This window comes from Rhizoctonia solani, chromosome 16 (genome assembly GCF_016906535.1).
Source record: "Rhizoctonia solani chromosome 16, complete sequence".
In the NCBI taxonomy this organism is placed as follows: Eukaryota; Fungi; Basidiomycota; class Agaricomycetes; order Cantharellales; family Ceratobasidiaceae; genus Rhizoctonia; species Rhizoctonia solani.
The window spans coordinates 240,042-258,368 of NC_057385.1; the positions used below are offsets into that span (position 1 = coordinate 240,042).

Genomic DNA, 18,327 nt, shown 5'->3' on the forward strand with positions numbered 1-18,327 from the left:
AATTCATTTAATTCAAGGTGAAAGTATTCACTAGAACATGAGAGAGAAAACAACGCAAGTACGGCTACACACAAACTCGAGCACAGCTTTTGGTTGTTAACTTGCAGGCCAGAGAGTTACTGGTCAACAGCGGCGATGATCCTATTCACGTGAAGATGTTGGCCAGGTTTAACTTCGTCTGAGAAAGTAATCTTGGTCTTAGGACCGAAGATGAGTGCATGAGAAGATCCCCCGAAGTGGAACATCCCAATCTCCTTCCCCGGGGCAACACTATCGCCTGCCCCGATCGATAACTGACAAGTGGACACTTCTGCCATTCCGATTCCGATGAAAGCCACAAGACCAATTTTTGGATCGTCTGCCTCGATGGTGATTATGGCGCGGGTAGCAGCCACTGTGAGCCAAGGCTGGCTGCGGATCAGAGTACCACGTGGGTCGCCATTTTCACCTTCGTCTGGCAAAACGGCGTAATAAGTTCCATCTACAATACGCGCTTGCTTGACTGTGCCCTTGACGGGGCTGTGCCAACGATGATAGTCTTGAGGACTCAGGAATGCCTGGTAAACCGTCCCGCCGACGAAGAGTTCAGCAGTCTCTTTGTCCCCGTCAAAAATGTCGCACAAGGAGTAATCCATCGTGCCTTTGAGCCAGAACTTGTCGTGCTTCTTGACGTGAAATTTATAACGCTCAACGGTGGATTCGCAAGCATTATAGATAACGGGTTTGCCCTCTGCTGGTGGTATGACGGGGCGCTTTTCGGGCTTGATTCCTCTAGTGAAGAACGCGTCCCATGACTTGTATCCTCGATTGACGGCATTTTCATCGAGAATCACATATGTATCGTTGAATTTACCACGACCTTCCTCCAATATCGTCATGGCCGCATCACTGAACCAGCCATCAGGCTTGTTAGTAAGCGTTTTGCCGGAATCATCCGTTAAGAGGTATTCGCCCCAGCTACATAAGAGCTTCTTCAACGCCTGGTTGAATGCCTTCATACGGAATAGGTCGTAAGCCGCGGCGGTGTTACTGAGGAGATCGAATAGGATGTACATCGGAACACCAATAGGTTCGGAGAACCCACCCTCCTCCACAACCTTGAACTTGGGAGGCTCGCCGACGATAAGGTCGAGTATATGCAAGAAATGATCGAAATCGGGAATCTATCGAAGCCCCGGAGGATTAGCGAATAGAAGATCACGCCTAGTCTGATAGAGATATACCTGGCTCGGCAGTTCAGGTGCTTGCAGGAAAACGTCATCGAATAATTTGACCATGGCGGGGTCAGCCCGAATAGCTTGTTCGAACTCCTTCACGGGTGGAGTATGTGTGGATAGTGCTCTACTCCGGGTGGTCGCACCACGCACTAGATCGCTAAAATAAGCGTCGTAAGCCTTGCGGCTGGGTATCCAGCCATTATAACGGCGTAGATTAAGAGCCATCGTCTCTTTAGAGCAGAGATATGAATCGAATGATATTTGAGCTCAATGAGAAACTTTTTGAAGATGGTAGAGTGTGAGTTTTGCGGCTTAGCCATCGAGCTTTTATAGAAGGCCACACGTTTGACTGTCAAGTTCTAGTCTCCAATGAGTTTGAGGCTTCTCTCGGAGAGGATTCTGGGGCGAAAGCTTGTGGAAGACCGTGAAGGAACCATTCCCCCAAAGAGCAGGTCCACGCAATTATCATGATTGTCACCACACCTGCAGTATAGCAGCCCCATATCCTACGTTACCAACAGCTCGATCACTTAATTCTAGGCCCCCAGAGATCACCAAAGATCACTGGAAAATTTTTATCGGAACTTACCTGAATGAATGAGTGGCATTTTGGAACTAAGTTTTAATTCAAACCCCGACGAGAGCCAGAATTTGGTTGAGCGAAGGTATGCAGTTGTTACGGAAATAGTCTGCATTCCGATTTTCCGCCCCACTCATCGTCTGGTGACTTTGTCCGTGGGACGTACCACAGATGATACACCACATGACAAGCTTGCCAATCGATTCTTAGCCCAGAAAGGTCGGTATACTCGATGGAACAGCGCGCCTCCTGTTGCAGTGTCAGTGGGTCATGCGTGCCCTAATCTCGGGTGCGATTTTCAGCACCATATCAGCGTGTCGTACAAAACCAGGCGAGTGGGGGATATTGGTGGTCGTTCACCTGACCAAATAACGAGCGGGTGGAAAAACGAAATGCAGACTATTTCCCGTAACAGGTGCAACGCCAAATCAAGGCTAGATGAAGTTGAAAGCAGTATGTTCTACATAAGTAATATATTATACTCATAACTTATTATAGCACCGAGTCGTACATTTTCCTAGATGATCCTTAGCTCAAATGTCTCATCCATCACGGAGTGGTGCCCGTGGTTAAGGTTTTGGGGTTTCGTATGTGAGAAGTTACGTTATGGATCTTCAATACCCGGCTTGTCCAAAGCAGAAAGTTCCGGAGATCGATCGAGACGCTCGAGGAGCCATGATCGCCTGCAAGTCCTGATCTAATTCCGATCTAATATATCGATTGTGCATCAATGTTATTTTCGAGAATGCAGTACGTGACCCAAGAGTTGGATCATAATGACATTGGGTAATGCGGGCCCTCTTGATGGCATACCGTTATCTGATCCGATCGGCAGTGAACATAACCACCAGGGTATCTCATACCGTGCCAGCTGAAAGACGTCGGAACACGCGCAATTTAGATGCGAGTAAAACAACTGCGTCTCCTATGAGACCTCTACAATTTACGCGCACAAGCTGGCCTTTCTTTTGTCAATTTTCATCGATGGGTTTGCTGGACTCATTAGTGTTCTTGTATATAGCTTGTTTGCTTCTATCCTATACGTTCGGTCGATTGTTATCTCTTTGAGGCCATGACAGCATGCTTTCTACGTGGCTTTCATGCCTTGCTACAAATAAGATCACAGCATATAGGCGAATCATATATATTTTCATATTGGATAAGATTAGAATCAAACGCATGCTGAATACCAAGCCCAACAGTTTTGGAATGAACAATGCTAGTCCCTATAATTTACTTCTAATACTGGGCCCGCGCAGGACGTATACGGCCAAATGTCGCAATAGTAACATTAATAGTTTCATCCTGAATTTGAGTATTGTTGTTTGTTCAATTTCGTTCCCAGTTTATTATAAGACATGGTCAATCAATAATAAGGGCAACCTGTGTAAGAGAGCGGATGCGATTTTCATACGCAGTGCCCCATTAGAATATAACATTCGAGTCCAGGAGACCGTCCTTATTTACGCCATGTGTCAGTCAAACTTTATGGACAAGGTAGTAGATGCTAGGCCATACCTTGCTGGCTTGGGAATCATCAGGTAGGGAACCCCATAGCTGTTGAGGTGTATCAATAGTTTTGCACAGTATCATACCCAATCAGGGGTCATACCTGGACAAACTGAGGGTTGGGGCCGCTTCCCAGTTTGGGGATGGCTGCTTGCCGATGCTGAGTTACGTCGAGGCTAATTTCCAAATCAGGACACATTTCACAAGTTATCTGGCCGTTCAAACCATCAGTATTCACCTAACTTTGTCGTATAGGTTCCTATAAGTGAACAGGTTTGGAAAATTCAGATTGGCCTTATAATTTCGACAATTCTCAGTAAAAAACTAAACCCACAGATCAACCCCAAAGAATCTTGCATAGTATGCGTGACTTACCCTTGTGAACGTTCCGGTGAATCCGTCATTTGCATTAAAGGACTCTTGGCGTTGGTGAGCGGCGCTCCATGATCGCTTGTGAGTGTGCAAGGATGAGCATTGGCTGGCTCGAGCCTCAACGTCGCAGGACAGGACTCACCACAACATACGGTCTGGTATGGTCCATTTGCTTTTCTGCATCAGGGAGCTCTTCACTCAAAGTCACTTGGAAACTGCTAATACCAACTGCACCAAGAAGTCTCGAGAAAATCCTGGCTCCCGGGATGAAGCCGGCCTCAAGCTCTGTTCTCTCGGCGACCGGTTTACTAGAATTCTGTCCAGAACCAGCTTCAGCTCTTCCTTGATCCAACGCCCCTCGTGAGTTGGTAGCCCCTATAAGATCTAAGACCCGACTTGAAGAATTAGTCACATCTTAAGTCTACAGGAGGAAGCGCACCGAGTTCCGAGTTCCGGATCGCTTCATTCTCACGAGACCACCTGCCAGGTGGCTTATCGTCTGAGTCTTCGTCTGAATCACTCTCATCATCTCCACCTCTAAACCCAGCACCTTCCACCTTTGTGTGTAAATCTAAGTGTATGATTAGCTGTAGTCACTCCATCACACAATCGAACAAAATTAATTAACGGACTGAGCATTCTACCACTTGCACAACACTATTCGTCATAGAGATCAGCATTTGGGCTCATCGTCAGAATGCTCTTGCCTCACATCGAGTGTGCACTGCGATAAGTGTGTCAGGAGTAGCCAGCTACTGTACGATCACTGCTCACAGTCATAACAGAATCCTCCGGGAGCTTTGATAGGTACCCATTAAGTGTCTTGAGTTTACAGAAGTGAGCCTTAAGATTGGAGAGTTTGACGATTGCGGATACCTTATCATATATTAAATTGTTTTCTAGCTTCTTATTGCCGTCATAATTTCCCGTAGCAATCGCTAGTCGGCGTATGACGTGAGTATGTAGTAACATTTCCTCAAATATCCAACTAACCCTCATTATAATATGCCAGATCACCGAGTGACACTGTTATTTCCTTGATTCTTTCTGCGGTAATTTGTGAAGGCGCTCGCTCAGTGTCGCCCTGCCTAGGCTTAACATCTGGCCTCCACCGATCTTTGCCCAAAATGTTTGACCCTGGGCGCCGAACCAGTTTTCCTTCATTTTCGTTCTTGCTGAGTTGAATAATTCCGTGTCCGCTGACTTGAATCAATAGAAACAACACATTAGGGAAAGAAGTAGACGCATTCATGTATAAACGCACAGTGTAGGAAACGATAATAGCCGGGGCTCACGTCGCTAGTTAACCAATCAAGGCTTTTCAACTAGATGAAAATAGAGCATCAATTTGAAATACTTCAGAACTGCAAGGAGCAGCCCTTTAACGCACTATATTTTTTTGGTTGGGAACGAACGACCGTCCATACCCGGAACATTAACGTTACAAAGAATCCGAATGTTTTCAGGCTTATAATCGAAGTGCTCAACTAATGCCTGATTATCAGTCACTTATCCTACGAGGTCCTTCCCGAGGCTTACCAAGCATTTTATATACTAGTCTTGCATCTGCAGCGGTTGAAGTTAAGGTCGCTAGCGTTTTGTTTTTGTACTCCTCATATGTTGGTGCAATCTTTAGAAAAGGCACATATGTCTAATGGCTATAGCTATTCGTTTCGTCCGGCACTCACTATTAGAGCTCTGCGCTCCACTTGAGTACCTTGCCCTCGAGTGGAAGCGCCATTTATACTTATGTTATCTCCGCACTGGATCGCATCTTGAAGGTCCTTCTCGATCTCCAGCCTTCTTCGACGATTGGCTGCGACATCATTCTGCACGACAGCTGCGCTTGCGATTCCTCGAGGAGTGACGATAACATTATTCTCATCAGTGGGATTGATGCTCATAGTAGGAGCTAAATGGAAGGGGAGATATGCCCAGAGGCAATACGCAGTCGAAGTTTCCTTTGTACTCATGTGACAATGGCAGACCCTCCGCCTACTCATTCCACGACAAGGAGACTGCAGATATCATAGGACCCCGGCCACTGACTGGGAAGTGCCCGAACCAATATAACTTGCGGCCCCAGGTGCGCTTATACCATTTTCTCTCTATTTCAAATCGATGCTTCAAGATCTCCGTTCATTGTGTCCCGCGGCCGTCAGGGCTAAATTGAATGATCTCTCCCTTACTACTCCCGGGATTGTATCGCCTGTATTAAGGGGCCAATGATAATATCGGTGCATCATGGGTTCAGCAAGACTTCCGAGAGCTTCGTTGCCGCGTTGGACGAGCAGCCGAATAGACCATCCCTCCCACATACACAGTGATCCCAGAACAATGGTACATGGCCTTCATATTAGTCCATTTCAATACTCTACCCAATCGTATGCACTCAGGTCTGATTCCAGATCTGTCCCCCGGGTGAATCCCAAACTGCGAATTTTCTGGACACTGTTGAAATATATCTTGAGTATGTACCTGCAGCAATACCAGACCATCTGATTTTCTCGCATAGTGCGTTTCTCCCGAGAATGGCTTTAACTCGCAATGGAAGTACATCTATATCATTTTCTCAAACCAACTACGCGATTGATTCATGGACCATAGTCAACACCCTAGCGTTTCACTTCAGGTGTATATCCCAGCCCAAGAGGTCACTCAAATCGATGTCCATCGCAAAAGTCCTCTCAGCGTCGCCTGATCTTCAATCAAGTGCGTACGAGTTGCTTGATACTTAAGCTTGAGTATTACATTTTTAACACTTCTCCCTTCACTCCCCCTCTCTGCTTTGGCCCATGAAATAGTGTTGTAATTAGGAGAACAACAGCCGCAGGGAGGCTATTCTTAGGTAGGAAGGGAAAATACATGAGCGAAGGGGAGACACTCGGAAGATGTCCTTCGATCCTGTTCTCGATACAGCACATGTAGAATAATCACCGAAAACACGATACTCAAACAAATGCTTCAGGCTATTGCTTCCACTTACGCGTAGCTCTACGCGTCAGTTGGCTGCTTTGTCTTCTCCCGTCTAACTTCATGCGTCTCTATTTTTCCGGAAATCGACGCCCTCTCCCTTGTTCCGGTTTACCATTGCGTATTGGGTTTCCTTTGCCTTATATACATATATCGCCCGTGCTTCTATCAATCAATTGTCGCCATTCCTGTAGATTCTTTCTCGCCCCAATGTTTGGTGTTCCAGATGGTACTACTTAACTTAATAAACCGAAATAATGCGGGTGCGGGTGAAAAAACGGAGCTTAGCCCGTCTTCAGTCAGATGATCGATATTGTAGGAGAACCCGGTTGTTAAACCAAACCAATGGTCTGGGCAGTCTGCACTACATTCATGCGATCCATGAAATCATGGGCCGAGAAGGATAACTTCTCCTTAGAGAAATTCGAAATTTAAATCCAGCCTAATTCGCTTCGATCGCGAAGCGATCACAATCACTCATTATCCATTCAAATGTTAACATAATTTTATACGGGAACTACCGTAGACTCTTCAAGCCGAAGCAGTGCTTCTGAGAATATTATACCTCTCCGATGTATTCCTGGAGCACGTCGAAATGTTCTGTGAAAAATCTGAACTGATTGCGCCTATACGGGTCAGCCCCTTATATCCTAGTCGCTTGATAGCATTCTTCGGCCCCAAGTAGCTACATAAACGAATGCCATCCAGTGAGAGGCTATGGCCATCATTTATCGGCGGAAGAGTCTCCTGAACACTCCATTAATCTCAAGTTCTCTTGCCATAGAAGAGATAGGAACGTGCACCCAATACTGCTGGAGTATTTGAACACATCGAAACAGGCTCTCGATTTGACATTGCACCTAAGACTACCTCCTCCCCCATCCTTTAGTTCTTAATATGAGCGTTATTCCTACAGATAATCAAAGTGGTGTTATCATCATCCCCCGGCACATTGCAAGTGCCACTAACGATCGGGGTAGCTCTCACCCCGAAAGGACCATCATGGAAGCAAACCTTCTAAAGGCAGTCCAACTTGGGGATAATATACACACCGGAAACTCTGCTCCCCCTGATTCAGTGGAACGTAGAGCCCTTCTTGTGAGTGTAAAGTCTCGTTTTTAGGTGTAGAGTTGCCTACCACATATCATTTGAATAAAGATCTCGGCGCAATACAAGGAATTTCGCTGGGGTATCTTGGATGGGCCTCCCTTCGATACATATGCGGTATATAATATGCTTGGGAGACCTAGATATAATTTGGATGTGTGAAATGTAGCTAATATCTAGGCGCTAGTTGACGTTTTTGATTACAGACCAGAGAATATTCGAATCCTATGTGATGTTTCCGGAGTTGATCCCAAATCGGGTTCGTTTCCAACGAAAGATAACATTGTAAATCAAATTAAAGTTTGTTGGGCGTCATAGTATCCCTTGCTAATATTATTATCGGTACCTAGCTAAAAAGCCTTGAATGGCTAACCAGCAACGTACGTTCTGGCGATTATCGTTTCATGCATTGTAGGTTTTACATGAACACGCCCAAAGCCTCACCCTGATGTTAATTGCCTAAAGATAGTGGACATGGTGGACATTTCCTCTCGAACGACAAGGACGGGAAACAGCTTCGTCGTCCAGGGATAGATAAGTGGGGAGAGGACTCGTGGGATCCTAAGGTTGAGCCCAGGAAGGGTGACACTGAAAGAACTCCCTCCCAAATCACTGCAGGAAGAATTACCGAAATAAAGGTGCTTCTGCAGGATTTAGAGTACTATAAGCAGGGTTGGTCATAGAGACGGAGCTATTATTGTGTACTCACATAGTATGTTGGCCAGGAATTGTTACAGGAAGCAACGACGTGAACCCCAAAATGGAAGACTCGAACTGCTTGATATTTGACAAGGCAGGTGCAATCACCATCCATCCTAAGCCAGAAGCCTCAATTCCCCAAAGGCATTGAATGAACATCTATCAAGACTCCCCGAGGGATCTATCATGACCGTAGGCTACCCCTATGTGTTAAATGGTTACTGCTCATAATTTCTTTGTAGTGTGTACTGGATGTGAGCCCTCAAGCTTAGATGGAAAATCTGAACGCTAACCTCCGCCGTGCATAGTGCTGTGAAAGCGGCAGAATGCTCAGTGGGTTTTCCCACCTCCATTTGGCTATACATTGCGATAATGACACCGGCCATTCATACCATTAGACTTGCGCACAAGGTTGAAGGCGCTGGTTTCAGGGCCATAGATGAGAGCTCCCAGATTCCCTCAACCCATGGGTGGTCCCGCGAAGGCGATGTAATTCAACAGGCGGAACTCAGTACATTCTTTCTGGTCCACCCTTCAATATTATGTACTAATCTATGAACATTTGATTGGTATCGTAGGCATTCTGAAAAGTGAGGAATCAAAGGGGGGATCGGAAGGCGATTCCAAGACTGTAACTTCAGGGCCCAGATTCTTCTCGAAACTACTTGGCGCGGTCGGAATTGGCGGCGCTGACGTAACTTTGCATGAAGTACTTCCTGACAGGGAGAAACAAATGGACCATACCAAACCCTATGTTGTGGTGAGGATTTCATAGTAATCTTGCGGGCCAAAGTAACTTACATTTACTCTCACATCCTTGGTAGCGATGTTGGACTGCTGCCCATTCGCGACAGGAGTCCTGGGACACAGCCTTTGGCGGAACATTCACCGCAGTCAGTCGCTCTTCTGTGCCATTTTTTTTTATTAACCAGGACTTTCAGTCATTTATTGCCAATTGTCGTAAATTCAGGAATAGTCCCAACTGGTCTAAAGAATTCACTTACAGGAGACTATACGAACAAGTCAGGTGAGGGTTTTCATTCTCACTCTATTTTTCAAGAGTTTCTGATTCACCAAAATAGCTCTGAAATCACTAACATTCAAAAAGCCAGCATTTGGAATTTGAAAAGCGGACCTAATCCTCAGTTCGTCCAGGTGAGTTTTAGTCCTCCCCAGATCTGATATACTCACCAAGCCACCCCAATAGCTATGGAGCTCTCTTCCCGATGATACACAAGGAAGCAAGGTATAAAGTCGTATTCCCTCTCCTGAAGCCGAAGTTTCTACTACACGGACATAACAGGACGACCTTTTGAACTCAACTGTTATACTCTGATGGGAGGGCGATGGCCCCCGGATGGGAGTCCTCGGGTAGGCTTCAATTTATCTCATATGTTTTGTATCGAATTGTAAATGAAGATTGAACACTGGGGGACCTGTGCATCAGTAATAATTTGTTATCACCTAGTTTTTGAACTCATCATACCAGGCTCGAGTTCAGGGTCAATTAGTCCGAACCAAGTGCATTTGCTCTTCTCTTTCAAGCTTACAATCTTGCGGTAAGATATCCAAAATATAGCTGGAGAAATCCCCTAAATTATGGGGTCTTCGATTTCCCGACATAGGAAATAATTGCCTAAGCACCAACTTCCTACTCTTGCAATTGAGAATTTAGGTGTATCGAAGTGATGTTTTGCCACGAAGCACCAGGAGCTGGTAAAACTTATGTTGGGCTGGGTTGGTCAGCGCGTCTTGATCAATGTAACTTTTTTCACATCGTTTATAGTGTCAACGCCCCACTACGGCGCCTACATGCCTTCCGCGTTTCCTGCATACAACGCAGTGCGAGTCTCATATGCCCGCGCAGTCATTAGTTTTCGCCCCTCATTTCTGTGAGTCCCACTCGCCCACACATCTACACACATTACAGAATTGCTACTATCATTCGCTCACACGATCGCTCGACACCACGGTGGACCCCAAAAGTGCGGATTTTCTGAACGTGAAAAATCGCGCGTTATATGCGGAGTGTTGGCAAAATCCGACCAGTTTTCCCACGAATCCGCATCCTCAACTCACCCCTGTGTGTCGTCGAGGTACGGATTCTGCGATTTAGGTGCGGATGTCTGGCAAAATCTGGACGTCATGCGGATTTTCCGCACTTTTGGGGTTCACCGTGCACACTGTGCATATACAATCAGGAAGGAGGCGCCACCGTGAGATACAGTCGTCTCTCCTTCCATGCTTGTCGATGGGCTCCCATTAACAGGGTATTCTCACGGAATTGCGGGCTGCTTCTAGCTTGGTCGCCCGCTTAGTTATCAATCGCTTTCGCGCTTTCAGATAGCATAGATATATTCACCAAGGAAGTAAAGGCTGAAAACGCGTGAACAAATTGAATGAAATAGCTTGAATAAGAAGTCATATATAAAGAGAGCGACAAAACTAAGTCAAAATAAAACAAAACACCGGAGTCCAGAGCTTGGCCTGGACGAACATGGCCCATAGTTCCTCTTCGTAATTGTGTACAGAAAGATGTAATCACAACGCCAGCAATTCCGGATGGTGGTACCAGAGATTTTGTTCCTCTTTCGGTCAACTATGCGCATTGAATGTGACCGGTTTACCTTGTAGGGATTATTTACATCTTGCATCTCAAGGTCAAGGGCGCACTCAGTCAATGACTTACGATAGTTTTCTTTGAAGTCAGTAGAAAGCGTCCGTATGAAATCCCATGTCAATCTGTCATAAAAAAACCGAAACGCGAGCATGGATCAAAAGAGAATAGGAGGAGAGACGACTGTATAAGTCTACTAGATTTCCGAAGGAAACGGATTTTCTGGCGAGATGTACCAAAAACAGTCCATGAAAATATCCGGAAACTTTTGACCTGAATGACTGGTAGGGTTTCGACTAATACCGCAAGGTTATTTCTTACTGAATCCTCGAATCTTTGATTGGTACCGCGCCGGCCGCCCACCCGAGTTTGCTCAGTGGCGCGGTACCAGTGTCATCTGCAACAATACGCGGAGTCTGAGTCCCAGGAGTGCTAAACCAAAAGAACAAAGACTCGATGCTAAAGTGTAATACTAGGTCCTGGGGAATGGTTGAGCAGAACGTTGAATCTAAAGGATTTGGGTTCGACATGTCTCCATTTACGAGACTTAGCAACAATTTTGAGGGCGAAAGTTGGTATAAAGAAATCAATTCGTGCACCGGATGTTGGAAACAAGACAAAACAACGTATAAATGATTCCGACACCAATCAAACATTCACATAATCACAGAGTTCATGGCGCCAGTACTAAGATTGCGTAAAAAAAATGATCACCTTTTGGAAGGCGGCCCCCAGTCGAGAAAGGCTCAGCAGGGATCATAGATATCGCTACGTGATCATCATTATGCTTGTCATCCTCTGTCATTTGCTCCGGTTCTCCCATAAGTTCCGACTGAATTTTTGCGGAACCCGGCCAGCAAGCTCGTAGCTTTCTTCCAGTGATGAAAACCTCCCTTGTGGAGATCCTGACTGCTTGAGGGATAGCCCTGCTGTGTGATTCTATGCCTTTCTGCGAATGACGCTAGGCCTTGGAGAGCGAGCGGGACATTGCGTAGCTCTTGATTGACTCGACGAGATAGGACTAAATCAGGTTCCGATATATTTACGGTTGTCAATCGGCTCCCCTCATCCCTGGGTTGCCCTTTACGATCCTCAATTATGCACTTGATGATTCGAGCTGAGTACACCTTGATGTTATGGCCTTTTCGGTAATCGGCGATTATCTTGTTTTCAACTTCTTGTTTGAATTCGACAATTCTTTGGTTTCCAAGATCTCGTTTAGTTTGGCGCTCTATAATATTTCTAAGCCTTGTCTGTTCGTCCGATGAGCCTTCGGCAAGGCATAACAAAATCCATAGTTGCATAGCTGCAAGTGCTTTGGTCTGGACAGTAGCCACTCTGAATTTGCACCTTCAACCTGCCACAATCGGTGGTGGAAACCGCCATGACTGAGATGAGCCTTCGAACCCGAGGTTTTGGTCGTTGTAGGTCGCCCATAGCATGGGCATAACCTCATCTACAATAGTCGCAAACTCTACACTCAATACGGGAAATGCCATGCTTGGTAGCAACTTATCGGTTATGGCTCGATCCGCGTCAAGCCGAGTCAGGCAAGTGGCCCATACGAAGAGCCAGTATACCGGTGGCGATAAATTCACGACGTTGCTCGAAGCGCAATCTTCGGAATGAGCCGTCAACTTGCAGACTCGATCTACGGCTACGAGAAACTCGGAAATCGCGAGTTGCTGATTCCTAATTTCTGCAGCACGCTGTCTCTCTGATGTAGGCAGCTGTATCTTGAGCCCCTCGCGAAGGTAAGCCATACTGAGTTGCTCTCTTTTATCTGCTATATCCTGTGCCATTTTGCTATCTTCGTGTGAGTTCCAGCTAAATAGCATCTCTGCCATTGCGACATGATAAAACGCTGATTTGGCGGGTTGTCTCTGTGAGTGTTGATCGGTGAGAAATAATGTCGCACGTTCGACCCGAGTGCCAGTGGTAATACAGAGAGATTGTTCGGTCTCCTCGATTGCTGGAAGACTATGGAGTGATAGACATACGAGAAACGCTGTAGATGCATCCAGCACGCTTTCTATCTGAGGGCTCCTGGGTTGGAGGATATAAGATCAAGGCAGCTGCGGATACACCTATCAGTGTCGGCAGGACTGAACAATGACGTGGGGGAGCACGACGCAAGCATGACTGTGGTATTTGTCAGGGATCGCAAGGCAGCTGAGTTCAGTTGTCTGACACTGGATTCTATGTGATCGAGGAGAAGACTAATCAATTTTGCGAATGTATCAGAGGCATCTGAGTCGTCCCCTTTGAGCAGACGGGAGCTGATCGACGCAGCAGTGCTTCCCAGATAAAGCGCTTCAAGGTTATATGGAGTTGGCGAGAAGTCGGTGGAAGTAATTAGCTCATCGATCTGCCTAAAATTAGGGTTGAAAAGCGGTCAGAATCTATTTCGAAGACACTATAACAGCTCTCACCGTTCGTGTTCTGGTTGGAAGTTACGGAGAAATACATCAGCGCTAGAGGTGTTTTCTTTTATCCCCCTGGCTCCTTTGCCTGGTCTGGGGCCTGAACCTAGGATCGTAAGAGCTCGGCATATAGCTTGTTATTACGCTCTGCTTCTTCAGTATCCGGATCGGAAGCTAGGCGTCGCACAATCTGTAACGCTGCACGACATGCCTCTAGCGGCTCTTTTGGTATTCTTGCACTGGCCCCCGCGATTGCCTGGAGTGCTGCGTCTACGGAAGAAGCATTTTCGCAGTTTTGTATGAGCCACCGAAGCGCTAAGCTAGCAACGTGGTCGTGATCACTCTCACGTGGCGCCCATGGGCGAGAAAATTCTGATACGTTCTGGCGGGCGCTTGTGAGCCATTTATGGAGTTTGGGATGAATACCACCGGACACGAGTTTCTTCACATTTTCTAGGTACGACTTGAGGTGGTTGGTATCCCCAGGTTTTCTCCAAAGAAAATTGTGCCAAATATGGTATACGGCCGTCACTGGGAGACGAAGTATGTAAAGGATTGCGGTAAGCACCCAACAAAGCGCGTATAAGCACCCCAGAAGCAGCAGAAGATATGACATCTATCATGCTTGAAATGAACGCCTTGCCGTGCTTCTTTGCATCCTTGTACTTGTGCTGTACTCGGACTGCACGATTCTCGAGAGAATTGTGGTATAAGGAAATAGTTTTACGACGCTTGCCATGAGACTTGACCAGATGTAAAATGCCGAAGCTATACAAGTGACGCAAATGACGGGGATTGCGACTGTTTGATTCAAGTCCCAGACGTAGATGCATAGACCAATAGCAAAAAGTACTAGACATCAAGGCCAGACGCAACATCAGACCGTGACTAGGAGTAAAGAGATACATGCTTACGGAGGGAAGAATGGATAAGGAATGGTAGGACGTTGATTAGCTCTTGCATTTTCCATTGTTCGATCATCGTCCCTTTCTCTGTCTTCGAAGGGCTTGATCCCATGGATGCCCGGTTCGGTTAGCTCCGAGTAGCACCAGTCCTTGGCAAGCATGGAAAGGAGTGAAGTCGCAACGCTTAGGCTGAGAGAGAAGTACCAAAGGGTATTGATTATTACCGCATGTTTTGGTGAGCCAGGGCTAGACTCCAAGTTTGAAGCGGTTGATGCTAAAGTAGAAGTGTTCCCCGGGACGTTGTTGGCGATGGCAGCCAGGCTCTGGGAGATTGTAAATAGTGCATTGACTGTAATAGCATTGGAATCCTGCGTCAGCATCTTCGAACTTTCAATTATAAATCTATTCCAGTTCGCTAGTCAATACCTATTTGTATCGCCCCGAGGATAGTTGTTCGAGATTAACTACTTACGCCGAAGAGATAGCCGAGAACAGCGCCGCCTGGCAAAATGCAGTGGATGATATGCATAAGTATCATAACCTCTGAGCCACGACTGTCTTTACCTACAAACTATGAAAAAACAAACGGATGTAAGCTCACTTTAGAAAAGAAATACATCAAGTTATAGCTACGTGCCTAATATCATGTCCAGTGACCTAGTCATGCCCCATCAGCTAGTCCTGATAGACACGAAGTTTCAGCTCACCTATTCCATCCATCGATCAGCTCTGCATCCCATTTGTCTGCTTCCTTCACGTATATCTTCCATACCCTTGCCTCTTTGCCCATTTCAGTGCCCTCTTCATCAGGCTCCAAGAGTTCTAGAGGGTCCACTGGCGCTACCAGACGTACTTTGCCCTAAAATAATGAGATTCACCAATCAAGAAGTGTGGCTTATGAGGCGCTTACTTTACTACGCAGAACCTTCTTCTTTACTTGAGGCCGAGGTCCTCCTTCTTCCGATGGAGATTGTGGTTGATCCATACCAGTTACCTTCTTAGCCTATGAATAGCGCTATGGGTGAACCAATCTGTATAGAATGAGGCAAGAGAAGCTACCTTTTTGGGGGCTTCGGTCCCCACATTTGTGCTTGAGGAATGTCCAGAAACCGTCCCGATGTTGTCCAATCTAAATTTCCCCTTCTGAGTGGCCGAGGGACCTGTCGTACCATCGGGTACATAATAGCTCTACGAACTTGAGTATTGATTTATGGCGAGGTGGTTGTTTTGAAGGTACTAATAAGTAAGCGCTTGGTACATGCCTTATACACGTTTGTTCAGTCCCATCAAGCTTTCGCTTACCCAATCTGAGCACACCAGTTTTCCAACTCCGCAAAATTCACCGAAATTCATGACACCGTGGCTTCCAAAAAGCTTAAACTATATAATTGCAACGAGGTTCTAGTTTTTTCATGAGAGCCGTGACCTCACGAGCTCCAAAGGATCTTTCCGATCCCGAGTATTCACGTTTTCATATCATCTTGAAGCTATTATAGCTTAGCTTAACAACTAGTAAGCATCAATATGGAGCGATTCTGTATCTGATCTACACGTTAAATCAGACTAACAGTATCTACCTCTGTTTGAAGCGTGATCGCTCGGTCCAAAGGATCTTTCCGATCCCGAGTATTCACGTTTCATATTCATCTTGAAGCTATTATAGCTTAGCTTAACAACTAGTAAGCATCAATATGGAGCGATTCTGTATCTGATCTACACGTTAAATCAGACTAACAGTATCTACCTCTGTTTGAAGCGTGATCGCTCGGTTGGTAGTCCAGCTTAGGGAAACTTAGCTGTTACATGCATGCTCTGATCCTTGTATTCAAGCTCATATGCGACGAAACTTTTCGTTGCCCCGGGCAGGATCGCAAATGCTGTCCCGATGAGCGCTTTTATTACAGTCAGGACTCTTGGCCTGCAGTATGGGAAGACAATAGCCTAGCCTACGAATCAACAGTAAATTGGTGCAACATGCAGCTTTTCATTACAAACTCTGCAAGTCAAGAATCTGCAGGTGAAGGGTCCCGACTGTACAGGCCTCACAGTAAGTTTATCAATAGCATAAGGGCTAGCTTGGGTTCACATACTCTATTGGTGCGTACATCTTGAGCTCCTCGGCAATAGGTGACTTTCAGTAAAAGTTGAACCAACGAATCTTATTCCAAGATGCGGCTAAAATTATTCTTCACAGACCACTAGCTGTATCGCATTGCAGATGCACTACCTCAGGAATAAGATAACTTAGCCTGGCAATATGCAGTGGGCAATGAGCTGAAAGAAAGCTACAATTTGGGCTTGTAGACCACATTTGGTAGCATACTTTAAATTGAATGCTTACCCCTTTTAGCCACGATACTCTGGCCCTAAAGCTCCCATCCGAAACCTGCATGTCGCGTGCACGTTGAGATTTGATACACCCTCGTTCACTAAGCTACGTTAATCTTACGTAATGACGAAGTTGATCCAACGTGCATATGGCTTTGTATATTGATCCCCAGTACTGGCGCAGTGGTCGCTCTTTCCGTAATTCATCCCAAGTCGCTGAGCATTTATGATTGCTGCTAATGTACTTCTTGCTACATCAATCCTGCCTCGATACTCCCTGTCCTAACTGATTCGCCTTGGATCTCCTTGTAACAGTTTGGACAGAAGCACATGCATGCACACTAAAACTGTCTCCTAGAAGCCACAATCCACTTGCGAATAATGGCTGTGTGCGCTCATTGAATCCTTCAAGTGTCGCGCTATCCAGTGTGCCACTGCCACTATTGGGAAGCACCGCTCATTCGGGGAACCTTTTTTTTTCAGTCCGATCATATGCATGCAATTTTTGACAAAGCTTCTCATGATAGGGGCTAAGATATATAACGTGGAGTTGGACGTATACAGAGTCTCACGTTCTCCTTATCGTTCCATTACGCTTCGGATACCCTTTTCAACCCAGGGTTGCGATAGAGTAGTTTCTCCATCCCTCTGCTCATCACCACTGGCTTTTTAGCACTATTATGCGATCATCACACTACTTGGCCGAGCCTTTTCAATGGCCACTAGGCTTAACTTCGAATCCAGCTCCAGGCCAGAACCTGCCCAAAGCTCCGAGTTACTGCTCCCACAAAATTGCGGGCTTCTGCTACTGGCAAACAACCTCTCGGTCGTAACGTGGTTTAGAAACTAAGCTAACTACATTACCTTTAATCTTTCATTTCTTGGCTCCATGCTATATCCACAACGACCTTATTGTATCTTCATGGGCGCCACTTTTATTTTCAAAGGCAGCCTGAAGTAAAACTGGCTGACGGAACAGTGGATGCCAACCTATTGGGACGATACAACTTGCTCCAATCTGATATCAACACTATCCTTTCCGGCTCGGTTGTGATACTTCGCTGGGTGGCAACCGCCTGGACTGGTCAACTGTGCTGGCAAGTCATATTATGCTCATGGAAAGACATAGTCTGCGTCGCCGCGACATCAATTGGATCTCTAATTATGGATTTCTTTCCCCTATCGCACATATTAGGCGTCCCCAACATCTAATATCAGCAGCAATCTTATTCTTTACTTTAATTTCTCAACCCTCGGCTCCACTCTTGACGGGCGCCGTATCCTGGGTACCAAGCAACCGAACATTAGTTCTCGATTTTGGCCCATCCGTGCACATCACCGGCGGTTTACCAATCATAACATACATGAATAGTGCATATCCAGAGTATCTATCTACGCTCCATTCCTCGTTCATCACTACATTAAATAGGGCCTGGAACCAGGAAATTCAACAGAGGATATATAAACGAGTGGTCCCAGGCCGCTCAGTTGAGCGTTGGTAGTACACTCAAGAACGTGACAATACCTTACTTTGCAGTTACTAGCATTGAATGGAAACCAGAAATGCCAGATGATCAAATGCAGGAGCTCGAGGCTA

At 46.1% G+C, this 18,327-nt stretch overlaps 5 protein-coding genes across 5 annotated transcripts; 2 read left to right on the forward strand and 3 right to left on the reverse strand.

The window, feature by feature from the left end:
* Window positions 1–116: 116 nt before the first annotated feature.
* RhiXN_01303 (phosphatidylserine decarboxylase family protein) lies at window positions 117–1,442 on the reverse strand (the record flags this gene model as incomplete). The annotated part of the gene is made up of 2 exons (XM_043321122.1): window positions 117–1,163; window positions 1,224–1,442. 2 exons carry the CDS (start codon window positions 1,440–1,442, stop codon window positions 117–119), a joined length of 1,266 nt encoding a protein of 421 aa, XP_043186945.1.
* Window positions 1,443–3,222: 1,780 nt separating this feature from the next.
* Window positions 3,223–5,582, reverse strand: RhiXN_01304 (ICE-like protease (caspase) p20 domain protein; the record flags this gene model as incomplete). Its single annotated transcript, XM_043321123.1, has 14 exons — window positions 3,223–3,255; window positions 3,316–3,354; window positions 3,410–3,482; window positions 3,545–3,565; window positions 3,831–4,062; window positions 4,118–4,249; window positions 4,311–4,335; window positions 4,391–4,402; window positions 4,453–4,616; window positions 4,672–4,881; window positions 4,943–4,977; window positions 5,069–5,165; window positions 5,218–5,308; window positions 5,367–5,582. 14 exons carry the CDS (start codon window positions 5,580–5,582, stop codon window positions 3,223–3,225), a joined length of 1,380 nt encoding a protein of 459 aa, XP_043186946.1.
* A 1,966-nt stretch (window positions 5,583–7,548) lies between these two features.
* On the forward strand, window positions 7,549–8,608 carry RhiXN_01305 (ICE-like protease (caspase) p20 domain protein; the record flags this gene model as incomplete). Its single annotated transcript, XM_043321124.1, has 6 exons — window positions 7,549–7,749; window positions 7,810–7,916; window positions 7,965–8,058; window positions 8,109–8,169; window positions 8,224–8,430; window positions 8,484–8,608. The coding sequence occupies 6 exons, from the start codon at window positions 7,549–7,551 to the stop codon at window positions 8,606–8,608; spliced, it is 795 nt and encodes a 264-aa protein (XP_043186947.1).
* A 221-nt stretch (window positions 8,609–8,829) lies between these two features.
* Window positions 8,830–9,793, forward strand: RhiXN_01306 (ICE-like protease (caspase) p20 domain protein; the record flags this gene model as incomplete). Its single annotated transcript, XM_043321125.1, has 7 exons — window positions 8,830–8,968; window positions 9,036–9,217; window positions 9,282–9,350; window positions 9,399–9,484; window positions 9,540–9,612; window positions 9,665–9,703; window positions 9,761–9,793. 7 exons carry the CDS (start codon window positions 8,830–8,832, stop codon window positions 9,791–9,793), a joined length of 621 nt encoding a protein of 206 aa, XP_043186948.1.
* Window positions 9,794–12,426: 2,633 nt separating this feature from the next.
* Window positions 12,427–15,387, reverse strand: RhiXN_01307 (uncharacterized protein; the record flags this gene model as incomplete). The annotated part of the gene is made up of 8 exons (XM_043321126.1): window positions 12,427–13,120; window positions 13,162–13,446; window positions 13,507–13,597; window positions 13,642–13,879; window positions 13,932–14,349; window positions 14,412–14,804; window positions 15,110–15,261; window positions 15,313–15,387. The coding sequence occupies 8 exons, from the start codon at window positions 15,385–15,387 to the stop codon at window positions 12,427–12,429; spliced, it is 2,346 nt and encodes a 781-aa protein (XP_043186949.1).
* Window positions 15,388–18,327: the final 2,940 nt, after the last annotated feature.